Genomic DNA, 16,276 nt, shown 5'->3' with positions numbered 1-16,276 from the left:
TAAAGTAGAAAACATCGTTTTCTCGTTTGAAAGCTTTTTTTTTTGTCTTTTTAAATCTAATAAGTACTGCAGTTCTGAACAGTTTTCACCGTCATTTCATTACAATATAATTGTCAATAGAAAATACACTCACTTTCCCAAATTTTATGAATAAAAACTCGCAAAATGGCCTAGGGGAAAGAAGTTTATTTTAATAATTCAGCCTTATGTGCCGATTTAAGATAAAAATCGCTTTTAAAAAAACATAAATATGAAACAAATATAGCAGATGTTTATTGATGGCCCCGGCCCTTGCCCGCCACGAAACAGAATTCACGATCAACTGAAATTAAACAGAGAATCAACAAGGTGTCGAAACAATTTAATTTTGTCCGCGTTAATCTAGTGAATTTTTCCCATATGCTTTCACGAAGGGCCACTTTAAGATCTTTTATAATTATGTATTTCAAAATTCTGGTTATGTTTTTAGTTCTGCCATATACTGTCAAGGAGGGCTACTTTAATATCTTTAAATATTTATTAGCAAAAATATTCCTGAAGGAAAACCTTTATAGCTGCCAAGGTAAGGGTAAAAAACTAGCTTTAATGTTAATCGCCATTTGCTAAGTGCTTGGAAGTCAGTCTCGCGTGCATTGAAAAGGACGAAACAAATAAAAAATAACGACAAAATTGCCTCAATGTGTCCAGACCTTTTCGTCTCGTTAAAATTAAGTGATTATTTTAGACCGAAACGTCAGTAACTCGTAATCGAAAATTATAGTTAAAACCACAATTCATCTTAAAATAGTTTCCGATATGTGACAACCTAGGTTGATCTGATGCGGACAAGTGGCAATGCAATATTTCGTGTAGTTAATTCGCTTTTTTCCCAGAGAAAAATGTTTCCTGGATGCGTGTTGTTTTTCTTTAAGCCAGTCCAATTAAGCATCTCATTTAACTCAATTGTCCTTACCAGTTTAGAAATTTTCTAAAACAGCCGGCATTCGAGCCCATCTTGCATCACTTTCATTGGTTAAGAAAATGCGTTGCATTTTAAAATGTGTCAGGTGTGAGCACTCCTTTGAAATGTGATATTCTAAACAAAAATTATGCTTTGTATAACAAATTAACTGAAAACGTCGTTCGCTCAACAGCTCTGTTTTCAGATGATTGAGTTTGTGAATCGCTTTTTCTCTTAATTGGGAGACAGAGAACAATTTTCTAACGGCGCAAGGAAGAATAATATCTGGAACATTTACAGATGGTAAGCTACCTCGTCATCTCGTCAACTGAATAATTACACTAATCTATAATCAGTTTTTACATACCCCGTTGTTTAACCACTTGTTGATGAAAATACGCTTTGGTAGTAAACCAGTTCATATAATAATCACAATTTTCAAAAAACGTTCAAAAGCACAGGTAGATCAGAAATTTTATCGGTTGTCAAAGCAGGCTATAAGGCGGGCAGCAAGCCATAACATTGTTTTGTCGATAGCAGAGGCAAATAACATTGTCTCTTTAGCTCACAATTTTTTCATGTTTTGCAAGTAGGTAACAATTTTTGATTTTACTGTCACACTCAGAGCAAGTTATATTTTAATTATTATAAATCAATCACGTAACAGGGACAAAAAAATAATTTTACATTTACGTTTTGTGCCAAAACTTCCAGTATATGGTGCCCATTGTGTACATGACTGAATAATAACTGCCGTATAAACCTGATGGAAGAAAATAACTTTATCTAGAAAACAAATACAGCGAAAAGCTTTTTTCAATTACCAAGAGTTCGTGATCCTTGCCTAAACGCGGAGATCCGTCTTACATAATGCTATTTATTGTTTCAAAGGAAAACCGCACTGTCATCGCAACAGATGGTAAGGAGAAAATCATACTTTAAAATTGATCACGAAAAGACCAAACAAAATTTTATCAAAACAATTTTTGTCAGAAGCCTATAATATGATGTCGGGCTTATGTTTTTATTGAATGGTCTCATTGCAACCAAAAGGATAAAAGAAAGTAAAAAAATTATTCTACTTGTGATCCCCTAAAAAATGGTTCTCAGTTTATGGGAGATTTGTAATTTCCGCGGGCTAATTTTACTTGCAACGGAAAAAAGTTCACTTAATGCGCATTTTTTTTTAAAGAAATAACAGACAGACTAATCCACAACTCACAGTCGAGGATTTTGTCTCGATGTGGCATAAACACTACTTTTTTGAGGCGCTCTCGCCACTTGTCCGTAGATTACAAGCTAAAGAACTGACCGTGTCAAATCCTAAAAAAATCGAGACTTTGAGTCGACATTTTGAGAGAGCATTTGTACCCTGTTTATTTAGACGGGTGAAAACAGAGACAGAGGTCGTTAAATGGGTCGGGAATGAAATAGTCGAGTTTGTTAGCTTTTTCTCAAGTGTCATATCGTGTACGAAGCACAAGCGTGTAAACAAAAGAAAATTGTGTGAACGGAAAAACGTTTTTTATGTTTTTGTCTCAAACGAAAATGGAAATGTTTAAAATAAACGCGCTTTCATCGCAGAGGCCTAGAAACAGAAATACAGCGGAACCTAGATTTGACGAACCTCTATGCAACGAAGTCCACGGCATAACGAATGATATCCCTCGCCCCAGTAATAGTAACACAATGTATATGGAAAAGAACCCCGATACAAGGAAACCTCGCTATATATAGCAAACATATTTTGCTAGTCCCTTGGTCCTTTGTTAGATCGAGGTTCCACTGTAGTGGCAAAAATTTACATCACGTGGTACGTTGGTCTGTATCACGTGATCAAACCAGGCACACCCAGATAACAAACTATTCACGTAGTACAGAGAACGAGCAATTTGATTACTTTACAATGATGCTTAAGTCACGATTTTTATGTTTGAATCGTTAATGTTAAGACGGCGAAATGAAGTAATTTAACATTTCAAACTGGGACCTTATTCTGAGAAGTGTCTTAGTGTTAGTGTTCGCGGCGCAAACTCCTTGAACTTGTTGGAAACTGGACCAAACGAAATTGAAGACTGCGTTTAGTTACAAAGCGAAGTCAAGCACAAAATAATCGAAAGTTGAATGCAGTACTTAAAAACCATCTTCATTTCTCGCGGTTTATCAAAAGAACAAAGTATATTAATTACTGCATGTCAATTCAAATATTTACACAGATGTCTCCGTACTATTAACTTCTTTTTTTCTTAAGATGCAGTAGTCGTTAATTAATCTTGGTGTCTAGATAGCTTTTTTTGTCAACGATGCAGTCACTTCAAACTGAAGTGGTCGCGACGTCTCGTCTGCTCACTGATGGTCTCCAAGTCATGTTGTGTCTCATCATTTGTGCCGATTTTCATTATAACTAGATAGCTGTTTCTTCCTGGGTCCGAATGGGTCATAAGAACTCTTAAACGTGATGGCTTTAAATACATATTTAAGTAAGATTAAAGTAGAAAACACTACTTTTGATTGTAGGTGAGGTCAACACTTCAACATTTTCTCTTTAATATCGCTTACACATCACATTTAGCTTGAGTATGAGTATACGTTCTCAAGGGGAGGACATAGAGGAAGAATTTCCTCGTTCCCAGTCGCCCGCGCGATAGTAAAAAGTATAATAAGCTAGTAAGGAGGGGCGCAAGGAATCATGGTGAGGAGAGGAAATCTCTACTTTTCTCTCTCCCATCGCTCCCCGCGCTCGCATTCCTTACCCACTACCAGCTCCCGCTCGCGCTTTCTTGCTCACCCCCCGTCTCCCACTCGCCCTTTGCGCTAAGAAAATAAGGCTGTATGCGGAGGAAGAGATATGGGAAGAGGAAGGAAGGGAGAAAAGCCTGACTCAAAGGCATTCATTGGCTTGTGTTGAGCGTCCAAATTCTGGTGGACGACGCAATGATTGGATAACACAAAAGAGCTTCTTTCGTCCGGCTACACCTTTTTCCCTCCTCTCTGTTCCGAAGAGCGTCAGAAGAGCGTCATATTCAGTTTATGTGATATTTCATTTCATGTTACATTTGGATGGCTAAATGACAAGAACTTAACTTATACTTTGTTGAAATTACCTCTGACTGAAACTCTGATATCAAGACATAAGACTGTGAAAAAAGGTAGTGAGATGAAAAAAGAGAAATTACATAAAATAATATTTATAGACTTTAAGAGTAACGATTTGTGCTTTTTTCTCCAGCTGACCACAAGCAAGTAGCAAACTAGCTACGAAATACAGACAGTACTAAGATCTATATATATTGCACGGAACTTGTAATTTCTCTTTAAGACTTGTTTTTTTTTTTTTTTTTTTTTTTTTGCTAACAGGAAAAACTAACACAGCAAGAAATCGAAGGTAAGTCAAATTGTGGCATTGTTTTAATGCACGGCGAAATTTTATGGAAAATTGAAAAGGAAAAGTTGGCCAGCAAGACTTAGTTTTGCGGAACTTCTCCACCAATTTCAATGCTGTGTATGAAACCATAATATATAACCATCGTCTTGAACTGAAATTAAGCACTACTTTCATGCGGTACTCAGTTTATTATGCTGTACAAGGTGGTTGTTAACTTTTAAGTCTGTGGATGAAACCCAAGTGTGTGACCATTCAAATGAAAGCTATTGAGCAGTACTTTCATGTGGTACTGTTAATTATGCTGTACAGGGTGGTTCTAACTTTAACGTCCGTAGACAAAACCCAATAAGTGACAATTCAAATGAAAGCTATTGGGAAGTATTCGTACAAACCACACAAACTTTTCTGTTTTTCATGTAAATGTGAACTAGTCATCTTTACACGACAAAAGCAGCGAGGTCTTTAGCAAAGCAAGGTCACTTCCAGCCTCGCTGCCATTCAAAGGCCAGGTCACTGAGCAGACAACTGTAAAATAGTCTATTGCGACAAAGAGGTAGTCAAACTACACATTGTTTGTATCTTTTCTTTCGCTTCAGAATATGTTGAGGCTTTTAAATGCTTTGACTTGAACGAAAATGGTCACTTATCTACAAAGGAACTCAAATGCGCTATGCGCATGCTCGGATTGAATCCGACTGCCCTGGAAGTACAGGAACTCGTCAATGGATTGGACTACGAAGGTAAGAGAGGCCGGAATGATAATATTAAAGGAGAGGTCGCGAAAGACTGAGCAGAGAGAGTTCGGTCGTAAAAGTAAAACCAAAAAAAAAAAAAAAAGCCCGTGCGTAGTCGTATATACCTTTCATTACATTCTAATTCGCTGCCCCGCTCAACCGAATATAAAACATTTATCATGTAATAAGGAACCACTTGTGGGGTGTGTCAACACGAGCCGTGTATAACCCTCTCTATTATATATATGTCTTATCGATCAAAATTACATAGAATAATAAACAATGAAAGCGCAAAATAACAAACACTAAAACTAAAACTGATCAATAACACGTAGTGTATAGCATAAAGTTTACAACAATCCGAACATAAGCTAGTATAATGTAATTACAAAACATGTAAAGCCAGTACTTGAAAATACTAATCGAATTTAGTCAATGGGTATTTAATTTAGAGGGCAAAGAGGCGGTCGTATGACTCGAATGAATACAAATGAAGACAACGCAATATATATACCGACGCAAAAGTGTCGCATAACACCCAAAAAGAGGTTACGTAACCCATGATAAATACATTTATTTTTCCCACTTTTCTGATGTTGAGTAATCAACGACCATTAAATTCCATTGCTTTAAAGCCGATAGTATCTCGTCTGAAGGTCAACTATTTTGTGGGTGGGTATAACCTCATTTTCCTCATTTTTTCTGGCGTAAATATTCATCATTTCGCCATTAACAATTCAGTCTAGGGCTTCATATCCCTAACATGATTTTGACGTTCCCTCTTTCGATTGTGCTTACATGTAATTATAGTACATATGCGCCAAAGTTGTATGCCGTTAAGTGTGTTCTTTTCTTTTGCAGAATTAGAAGACATAAAAATGAAGAAAAAAAATGAAACAGGAACCGGTGAATTATGGAAGAATAACGACTTTCCGATATGTAAGACGATAGTAAGATTAGCGCTATATAAGCAGCATCCATTGTTCTTTCTTTCGTTCGTTCCTTCCTTCGTTTGTTCGTTCCTTCGGTGGTTCGTTCGGTCGCTCATTTGTTCATTCGTTCATTCATTCGGTCATTTTCATTTTGGTTCATTCGCCCAATCATCTGGCCGTGAATGCAGACTTTTTTATGAGTCTTTCAGACGCATAAATTGAAGTTGTTTAGCTCATGTGACGTTTAATCCGTTTTTTATACATTTAATTTGATAAAATCTTGACGTATAATTTTGCAAGCAGTGGTTGTGTTCTAATATAAACGCGGCTACCATATGTGCATAGTTTATACTGACGTCACACCGTTTTTTTCAAGAACTATTCAATGAACTTAAAATAATTTTCAAGGACAACTCAAAAATGTTCAAAGACTCCTTTTCCACAGAATCACATGTAAAATTTGTTTAGGTATGGGAGGGGGGGGGGGGACACAAAGTACAAAAATACTACGGACCCTACTGAAGGCGGGATCACTCCCACTGTTAATGTTACGTACATAATAATCAATATACATCATAATAAAATCTCAGGCCCCATCCACACTACACCGGAGAAATTCGAAAACGGACGAGGTTTCACTCTGAAAACGTATCAAATGTTTTCCTTCCACACTACGCCGGAGAATTTGAAAACGCAACAATTACCGGTCATTTTGGATTTGGATTTGAAGAAAGCTCGAGCAGAGGCTGAGTATCATGATTGTCCCAACGTCATCGTTTTCGCAAAGCCAGCGTTTTCAAACTCCTCCGGTTTGAAGAGCGTTTGCGAAAATTGAAAAGCTCCGTTTTCGTGACGGATTAGTGTGGACGGTAGGCCTAACCGTAGAAATAAAGCTGCGTTTTGAAATTTCTCCGGCTCATGTGGACGCTGCCTAACACGAACAGATATGTAGAAAAATCACTAAGCAAAACTCATTTTAAAATTATATGAGCTTAAGGCATTTTTTCCTTTTACTTTTGAAGATGAAGGCACTGTTGATTTTAAAGAGTTCGTCAACGTGATGGAGAATTACAGAAGTCTGCGGCAAGACGATGAAGCCGCCATGTATTTTAAAGTATTCGATTCTGAGCACCGAGGCTATATTGAAGGGAAAGCTATCAAGCGATCCTTGCAGTTTTTGGATGATGTACCCAACAGCGAGATTGAGGAAATCGTGACGAAGATGAATCTTACGGATGATAAAAAAATCACTATCGAAGGTAACTATCTCCTATCTCCTTCCATAGATGAAGCTATGGTCGACCCCCTCCCCCTCAGGGGTGCACTCCCATATGCTGGAAAAGAACAGGGGTGCTCGTCATAACTTTTATGGGCTTTAAGCCGCTGTTTTAATATCTTTTAGGGTCCACAGGGGTCCACAGCCTTTTAGGGTATTGAGCGGAAAAAAAGTCAGTTTTTAGGTGTAACTTTTGCAGTAGCTTTGTTTCATTTCACAGACTAACGGTAACGAAGCTCTCCTGTAATCTTATTTGCAGAGTTTGCAGCCAACTTCCTTACACCGCTTATCTTGAAAGACTCGGAGGAAATGCTCTGATGCGCCTTGATCGAAGGAAAAGAACATCTAAATGTTATTGAGCGTTAAAATAACTAAGGTTGAATTCAGGGTCCTTCCAGCATTTGATAGATCATGATTGCTAGTTAAGGCTGCTTTGTATCTTACTATCATTAACCTAACAAATGCTATTTGGATTCCGCGCAGGCGTGGCATGGCTCGTTCCCAGGGACTCTCATTCTCCCGCCCTTCCTCTCGCTGCGATAGAGCGGGAAGATAAGAGAACCTGGGAACGAAGTTGGGACTGGCTAAAATGGTGTCTCTTCACAGGGTATAGTGAGCAAGGAAAACATTGCAAAAGATGTAATTTCACTTGTTTTGAGGGTTGGCAAAGAAAACCATGTTTTTTAGCTTTTATCTCTTTTAAACAGCAAAGGCAGCAGGCATTATACTCTCATAAAATACTTCAGTTATTTGCTAACACTATAAATAAAACACTCGCCCGCGACCGTTCCTTTCTAAAATTCTCTCGTTTTCTCAAATTCATGTCATGTTTAATGATGGTATCATTTTGCATATGGTTTTTGACTTGGGTATAGGTAAAGCTTGCATGCCAGCCAAGTGGCCCATCAGGCCGGAGCTTATCCCGGTTTCTGTAGCATGAATTGACTAGGAGTATTTTTGCTCCACCCTGGATGGGATGCTAATACATCGCTGGGTTACCCCCAGCATTAAATTCGCTGGTACCCATTTATACACCTGGGTAGAAAGAGCTACTGTGAGAGTAAAGTGACAGCACAATGTCCCCGGCCAGGGCTCGAACCCGGACTGCTCGATCCGGAGTCGAGCGGACTAACCATGAGGTTTCTTTGGCTTAGAGTAGTTTACAATTAACCAAAGTAGTCATTCTGGACATCACAGAGGACACAGAAAATCCTGTGAACCAATGAAACAGTTACATGTAGCTGACGCAAAGCGCGGGAAAACGCGTGCGAGCGAGTCAATATTGGTTTTGGTTTCACTTCGATCAGATTTGATGAAACAGTGGTGCGAGTTTTTGGGGGCTAATCGTATGGCGTAGTAATGCAAAACAAAGTGACAACCGCTCTTTTTGCTAATTATAGAGTATGGTCTCTCTGAAGAGACCGTTGTTAAAACTTTTCTATGTTCAATTTGTTAGACCATTTTTGTAAACTTACATTTTAGGTGTACTCAATAAATCTATTTCTCTACCTTTGTTATAAAAAAAATAACAGATTTAAGAAGATTACCAGAAATAACACACCCGAACTTAAAATATTGTAAATAAAGTTCTGTTTGTTGTGTTTACACTCCTCAGGAATCTATATCTCTGTCAATCACGATGTTTTGTGAACATCGTGGTACAATTATATACTGCTGAGTTATTGACCAAGCGTAAGGTCAATATGGTTGGATATTGGCTAAGTCGACGAGGTCCACAAACTCGCTTAAAATTAAAGGAACTAGGCCAATATCCAGTCATCTTGATTGAGCCACACGGCAGGATTTGGTTCATCTTGCCCGCTTGTAAAGTTACGACAGTCCATATAACATAATCAAAGCATTGTCCCGCATTCTTTGGAATTTTCCTGATTTTCCTCTAATAATCGAAACAAAAATATATGAAATACAATGATTACCTATAAGGTAAAAATCTTCAAAGAGGAAACAGTAATTATAATCTAAAGGAACAAGGACGCCAAGATTCGAGAAGATTGGCACGGATTACAAACCATATTTGGTCAAAATTCAGGCCAAATTTCTCAAAATGTCCCAGCAGTGACGCAACTTCTTTAATGCATCAGAAACGCGGGGGGTGGTGGACGGGAATACGACTGTTATCAATCCAGAATCGACCCCCTGCCATGTGATATCCTCCCGTTATAATTAAGTTATCTCGAGCATGAACACGCCATTAAACGAATAGTGTTCCTTAAGGGTTTATCATTGTTCTAGTTTCATCTTACTCTGATTGGTAACGATACCAAAAGCACTACTAAAATTTCTTACGTCTGAGATAAGTATCATTTTGGGATTCAGTTCTGCAGCTTAAATATTGTTGAGGATTAATTTTGAGATTTGCTCAGCTTCTTTGAACAATGTCAGATTAATTTAAAACTTAATACTAGCGGTGGATTAGACTCTATGAAATGACAGAAATAAAGACCTTACACGACTTTTAATCCTAGATAAACCTTATCGGCTTTCGAACAATCGTAGTGTGAGCGAAATTATTTGGTCTTGCAACCATACTTCATAATAATGTCGGCTAACTGAATTTCTAGACAATTTTGTCTGATATTTATCGAGTACTTACTGAGGTTCAAACATGATCGCTTGATTATCAAGAATTGGCGAACAAGGGAAATACAATGATTTATTTCAAGGGAACATGAGATATTGTTTGGATTAATTTGAGCGAACGAGGGATATCTCTTACAGTATGGAATTTGTTAAAGCGGAACAAGAGAAAAACATGAGAACTTTTCAGGAATGAAGGGAGCATGTATCCCCTTTGGCAGGTCCCCACCTTTGCTATGATGTAGTGGTTCGCATATTCGATTAGATTTTATTTACCGTAACTTCACGGACTGCGTAATTGTAATCACTTTTCTTGTTTTATCCGAGAAGATCCATTTTTTTTAACGGGACGACTTTGGTATTTTTGTGGCCATTTGAAATGAAGTGCGCGAAGAACAAACAATTGTTGGAAAACGCACAAAACGCATTTCGCGTAAGATGATGTTCTTCTGCATTTGTAAAAATAGCTGGAAAAGGTTTGCATCGGGCCAAGTGGTCCAAACCGCTAGAGCTTATACCAGTTTCTGTAGCATGAAGCGACTAGGAGTATTTCTACTCCTCGATCCCTGGATGGGATGCGATGAACTAGCATCCCATCCAGGGGGGAGTAGAAATACTCCTAGTCGCTTCATGCTACAGAAACCGGGATAAGCTCCGGCCTGGTGGGCCACTTGGCTCGTATGCAGACATTACCTTTTACCTACCCTGCCTGGATGGGACGCTTGTCCATCGCAGGGTTACTCCTCCGCATTAAAATCTCCAGTACCCATTTATACACCTAGGTGGAGAAAGGCACGATGAGAATAAAGTGTCTTGCCCAAAAACACAACACAATGTCCCTAACCAGATCTCAAACCCAGGCCTCTCGATCCGGAAGTAGAACCAAGTATATTTTACCAATCGTAAAGCCGCAGCCCGGGGGGAGGCTCCACCAGAGAAGGGTTCCTTTTTTTCAATTATAGATATATGAAAGGGGCACCTTTCCTGTCAAAATGGTATACATGTACAAAAGGGTAAGGAGTTGGACCTCAAGGCGGAGCATTCCCGTATAAAACTTTGTAGAGTTCCCCCCCCCCCGGAAGCCTTGGCTTCTCCCAGAAACCCCTGTTAGTGTCAATGATTTTATGTTTATCTCCATAACATACAAAACGTCACTTTTCCTTGCAGAAGCTACAAAATATAACGTGTTACCTTTAATAGCGCGGTACGGTGACCACTACGACCACAATTAAAAACCACGATATTTTTCGCTGATGTCATCAGCACCTGTGTAGGTGAGCAAACCGACGAGTCCTTTTAATGACAAAAAGAAAATGAACATATATCCTTTTAGGAACTAGATATCAGACGCAAAAATTTTATTTGGGTGACTTTAAGTATATAGAATAATTATTTAATGGAGAATAAGTCTACAAGCCTACTTCTACCGCTTTATATTAATTGCACAATACATTTTTGTACAGCGCTCCGTTGGCAAATAATTTTTTGTCCGTGCAAGAAAGATTTAAGCGTCCCATTGCGCTTAGTGTGAATTCCACTAACGAGGAATCTCATTTTTCATGATTTGTTGGTGCAAAACGCATGCATTTGCCAAACGTTCTACAGGCACTTCCTGAAAAAAAAATACATATAGAAAGTTTCAGTGAAAAAATGCGACGCAAGGCGATATGTGCAACTTTCTGAACTTATTTACCGGGCAATACGGCTTAAGGTTACAGTATACCTTCAGATCGGCAATTTTCTTCAAATCTGGATTTTTGGTTCAAACTAATGGTCGAAGAGTAATCTCTAATTTCTGAAAACAAAATTGAAAAAAACCTAATATTGGCGGAGAAATGGATGTTTTACGTTATGGCCGGAAGTAAAAGTTCCCTCTTGATTGACAGCCCTATAACGTGTATGCAATCAACCGAGACTACTTTCGCCGGAATATTACCGATATGGATACCACGAATTGGCTGGCTACTCAGTTAATCAGCATTGTTAATCCAAGCATTTTTCGTATTAGATGTAATTCTGTTAAGTTATAAGTAAACATGGACCACGGAAAACTCCGTTTACCAGTTCGAAAAAGCGAAGAATGAATGAAAATACATCAATGAGTGAAGAAGCGAAAGTTGGCCTAGCGGATGAAGCTACGGACGTGTGAAGCGGGCAAAAAGATCGAGTCAAGGGAATAGAAAGGTTGTGTAAAATTTGGAACTCGACAGCGATAACAGCGATGTTTACGGTGACTCTTTCATTGAGTTCGATACCGATGAATCGTCTAACTCATCGAGATCCACTGGAATATTATCCATGCACATTTGCTCTGCCGCACTTTCTTTTGTTTGTTCTCGTCGCCCAACTACTCTAGCGTTCGTATCCTTTTTCGTCTTCCCCATTTTGCCAAACCAGCTTCAAGAAAAACACAGCTGCAGAAAAATTATCTCTCCGCCTTGAGCGCATTGCGAAACGCAAGGTTTTTTTGCAGATTCACGCGTAAATTTCACCGCGAGTTAATGGTAGTAAATTTTCCAAGCGCTGATTGGCTCAGTGATCTGAGAACCCAGCTGAAGGCGTTTGTGGGCGGAGTTTGTTTGCGAAGCAAGATATTTTTCTTAGCGCTGTTTTCTCGAGTAAATTTTTCGCTTGAAGCAGACACTTTAAAGAGTTACAACTCAAACTGAATTTGTTTGTTTGCCCTCAAATTTGGACAGTAGCTAGATTAACATATAAAAAACAAAAACGTGTCTACGAATTGTTTATTTCGAAATATATTTTCTCCGAGAGCGATTTTTGTACGATCACTTCACATTTTTTAAATCCTATTTCGAAAATGTTCTGTAACTTTTTACTACAATTGAATGTGGAAAAACGCAGACACGCTTTTTTAGCGCTTTTTGTCCTGAAACCGAGGAAAAATATAAATTGGCGAAAAACAAAATTCGCTTTGACTTGTAGCTTCCAAAAGGTGATTAGGACGCTTGCATTTAGTGGCCGTGAAAAAATTGGCAATTTATTTTATTTCAAAATTTTTGGTATAGTTTGATAGCCAGCTCTATAAGCTTTAATTTGATATAGGGGCTTAGGTATCTACAGCTTAAACCGGACGCGCTACATCGCTTGGACGCGAGACACCCCTGAAGGTATACGGTAACCTTAAGAGGTGTAAAGTTATTTCATGGTATTTATTAGGATATTTTTGTGCAAAAATTTACCCAATTAAAAATATTGGATTATATTAATTTTAGGAGTTGGTCCTATGGCAAAACCTAACCCACAACTTGCTGTGTCACACAAGATATGTGTTTTATTTTTTCTGATGTGACAGATAACTATAAAATAAGCAGTTATTTCCTCTGGCGGCAAGCACTTAAGGGCCTTCTAACCTTAGACGATAAATATTTTATTACGTTGAACTGGATCAAGGAGAGGTCCTTATGAAATGCGGATATTTAATAACCTTGGTTAAAGAACTTATGTAAATTTTGATTATCTCCTTTCTTCATTGCTTCCCTGTTAATTTATTTGTCAAATTATTTAACTGATGCGAAATGAACCTAATAGTTTACGTTTTATCTGTATTCATTTAGTATTCGCTCGAAATGAACGCCATATTCCCTGAATAGAAGTTATGATGGTATTTTAGCCATAAGCCGCGATTTCGCTGATAAAGCCGACGACAAAGCCATGATCATAAGTTAAAATTGAGATGCATCATTTAAGAGAGTTATTTTGCTAAGGAAGTTGCGTGGTTAGCTCCGATATTGCACAGCAAAAGGTAAGACAAGTCTCTTGATATTTGAAGCTTTGTAAATACAGAATTTACAACCGATACGATCAAGTAAAGTCGAACCTACTAACAATTCTGTTTACGAACGAAGTCGAGGCAAAAAAAGATGCCTTAAACTTATAATCTAGCGTTAAATTTTTAAGCATTACGAAGCTCGCTAGTTGTAGTAACATTATAATATAATGTAATCTTCAGAAAAAAATCGCAAAAAATTTCGTTTACTTAACATTGTAAATTGTAGCATGCGAAACGAATTTCTTTGGTAAAAATATCAGTAGAATCGTTGTTTAAAATTTTGCTAGCGAAACTATTATATATTTTGCCATGTGTTGGAGCTTATACATGCCGAAATCGTTTTTGTATCGCTTTTCGTAAGACCACAAATAATGCATGATATAAAATTAGAGCCGGTGTTTAAAAGTATAGAAGTGCAAAGTTTGGAATTTATTACATCTTCTAAACGTCACTTTCAGCGAGCAGGAAGTTTTCTATGTTTTGCTCTTGTTCTCGACCGAATAAAAGCCGTTGTAGATGAAGTTCAACTTCCTGTAGACAAATTGGAGACACAGCATTTAAGAAAAATTCCACACAGCCCTTCCCAAATATTTTATTATCACAACTAACGAAGCAGTATTTTCAATTACCCAATCAAATTGCGGAAGACGCCACTGTGCAAAGTAGTCTAAATAAACGTTATGGAACAGTTATTAAGATAAAATCGCTTTGATTGCTAAATAACGAGGCCAAATTTGAACAGGCAGGTATTATCTATGGCGTAGACTGTGCATGTCTATTTAAGGCCAAAACATTTGATTCAAAGAAAAACAGAATTACATTTTATACAGCCACATCAGATAATTTTTTTTACATATTTTTACCTTGTTGGTAGTGTTTTTCTCGAGTAATTGTTTCAAAGCTGATGGTTCGCGACCGAAATTCAAAATTAGCGTAAAATATTGATGCTTAACCCATGAATTAAATTACCATTTTTCTGCTCTGCGCGTTGAGGATCTGAAGTAAAGATCGCGTAAATGCGATTGGCTCAACGAGGGCGGTCTGTATTTTCCATATCGACCGCGCTTGTGCGCGATGTCTAGTATTTTCAATGTATTTTCAAGCTTAGAAAAATCTTATCGACCAACCTTTTCTGGGTCAAACGTAGCCGAGACGACGGCCTATGGATAGGTTATTTTTTTCTATACAAGACTTCATAAATCTCAGTTTCTAATAGCTGTAGTTGTGTTCCTATCTACATTTACAGTGGGGTGATTTCTGCGATAGCCTGGGGTTTTCTTAATCAATTGCGTAGGATGATATTTAAGTAAACAATATGCAATGATTTTTCTTGAGAAAATTTTTCTGAAAGTCAAGATCTGTAACAGTTCGTACACATCCAAATTGTGAGACATCGGCTTCTTTGTGACCTCAGTTTGGCTCGAGTTACCTGATTTGCTATTTCAAATTCAGTAGCTGGCTCTGTTACTGTAGGACGTTACACTGCTGGTAACACATGCAGTAATAAGTCAAAACAAATATATTATTAGCCAATCAGATTAAGAGGTAAAGCCCAACCGTCTCATGCTTTAAGGAGGTTTGCCCGCTTATCACCAGCCAGATACTTTTACTTCCAGCTCTCAATGGTTTATTTTACATCAACTGTTGACGTCATTGCTGGCTTGGTAATCAAATTTATCACACCCCACACGGTCCCGCTGACGTAATAGCCGTATTTACCTGATGCGTGTACGTAGGTAAATACGAGACACACTCAAAAAAGAGAAAGGCTGTTCTGAGATAAAATGTTAGTCACTTGATTACAATAGCCCATTTCCGAGTTGCCCTAAGCCTCTTTATCAAAGCGAGGCCTGGTGCACAACCATTCATATGAAAATGAGTTTAATTTGCATGTGAATGAAATCTCATTTTCATATGAAAGGATGGGCACCAAAACTAGCTTTGAGAAAGAAGCTAAAGGTAATTCGGAAATCGCCTATTGCAATGAAGTAATTTTCAGAGTAGTAGAGGAAGAAGAGATGTATATTCATTTTAAGATTACCAAGTGACCGAGTGGATATCGAAATTTGGAATTTTCTGGTGTTAACCGGGAACTCTGTGTTGTATCTTGGGATGAGTATCTTCCGAGTTTTTCGTTTTTCAATTTCTGGCACTAACTCTTGTTTCTTGTCTAATTAAATGCACCGATTTCTGATTCCATAGAATGAATACCGGTCGCTTTGCAAGAAGATGCTTAATGTTGCTGCTTTGTATGGTAGACTTTGGCAGTTGGTAAGTATGGTCAACATCTAACTTCCTTTTGATAATATCAATATTCAACAGTACATTATCAGGACATTATAAAATAAGAAACCTTATTGCGATAAAAAGACAAATTTTATTTAGAGCGTTTGTTTCTGCAAGTAATTTCAATTCTTTCACTGTAGTTTCATTTTGATTATGCTGTCACAATGAATAATAAACCATAAAGAAACAAGGATGGTTAAGGATGGAGAAGATTGGAAAATGGGAAAGTTGAGACAGAACGTTCGATAGTCCAACGCGCTATAATAAGGCCACCGCGCTTGCAACTTATCTAGTACATTGAAAATACTTTTTCAATCCCAAGGAATTTGGCCACA

General features: G+C 37.9%; 2 protein-coding genes across 3 annotated transcripts in view; both read left to right on the top strand.

Moving 5' to 3' along the window:
• The first annotated feature begins 1,131 nt into the window (after nucleotides 1-1,131).
• Nucleotides 1,132-8,828, top strand: LOC145467448 (uncharacterized). 2 transcript variants are annotated; one of them, XM_081451002.1, is made up of 6 exons: nucleotides 1,132-1,243; nucleotides 4,298-4,325; nucleotides 4,922-5,065; nucleotides 5,921-5,998; nucleotides 7,014-7,250; nucleotides 7,527-8,828. In XM_081451002.1, exons 1-6 carry the CDS (start codon nucleotides 1,241-1,243, stop codon nucleotides 7,583-7,585), a joined length of 549 nt encoding a protein of 182 aa, XP_081307128.1. In that variant the 5' UTR covers nucleotides 1,132-1,240; the 3' UTR covers nucleotides 7,586-8,828. The 2 variants fall into 2 exon arrangements, with proteins under 2 accessions (XP_081307128.1, XP_081307127.1); XM_081451001.1 differs by having other exon boundaries at nucleotides 7,014-7,600.
• A 7,030-nt stretch (nucleotides 8,829-15,858) lies between these two features.
• Nucleotides 15,859-16,276, top strand: part of LOC145467481 (glycine receptor subunit alpha-3-like) — a 7,000-nt gene continuing 6,582 nt past the window's right edge. The window contains exon 1 of the mRNA XM_081451041.1: nucleotides 15,859-15,926. Within this exon, the coding sequence (XP_081307167.1) occupies nucleotides 15,859-15,926 (68 nt within the window). The remainder of the gene's footprint in view (nucleotides 15,927-16,276) is intronic.

The sequence above is a fragment of the Orbicella franksi genome, chromosome 14 (genome assembly GCF_964199315.1).
Source record: "Orbicella franksi chromosome 14, jaOrbFran1.1, whole genome shotgun sequence".
Classification (NCBI taxonomy): Eukaryota; Metazoa; Cnidaria; class Anthozoa; order Scleractinia; family Merulinidae; genus Orbicella; species Orbicella franksi.
Note: the sequence above shows the minus strand (reverse complement) of the source record. Positions and strands in the feature narration are given on the sequence as shown.

Bases quoted from the DNA above. Each gene is read 5' to 3' on its own strand.
- LOC145467448 (XM_081451001.1), top strand. The intron at 5,066-5,920 runs GTAAGAGAGGCC...TTTCTTTTGCAG, and splicing joins CAATGGATTGGACTACGAAG to AATTAGAAGACATAAAAATG. The intron at 5,999-7,013 runs GTAAGACGATAG...TTACTTTTGAAG, and splicing joins GAATAACGACTTTCCGATAT to ATGAAGGCACTGTTGATTTT.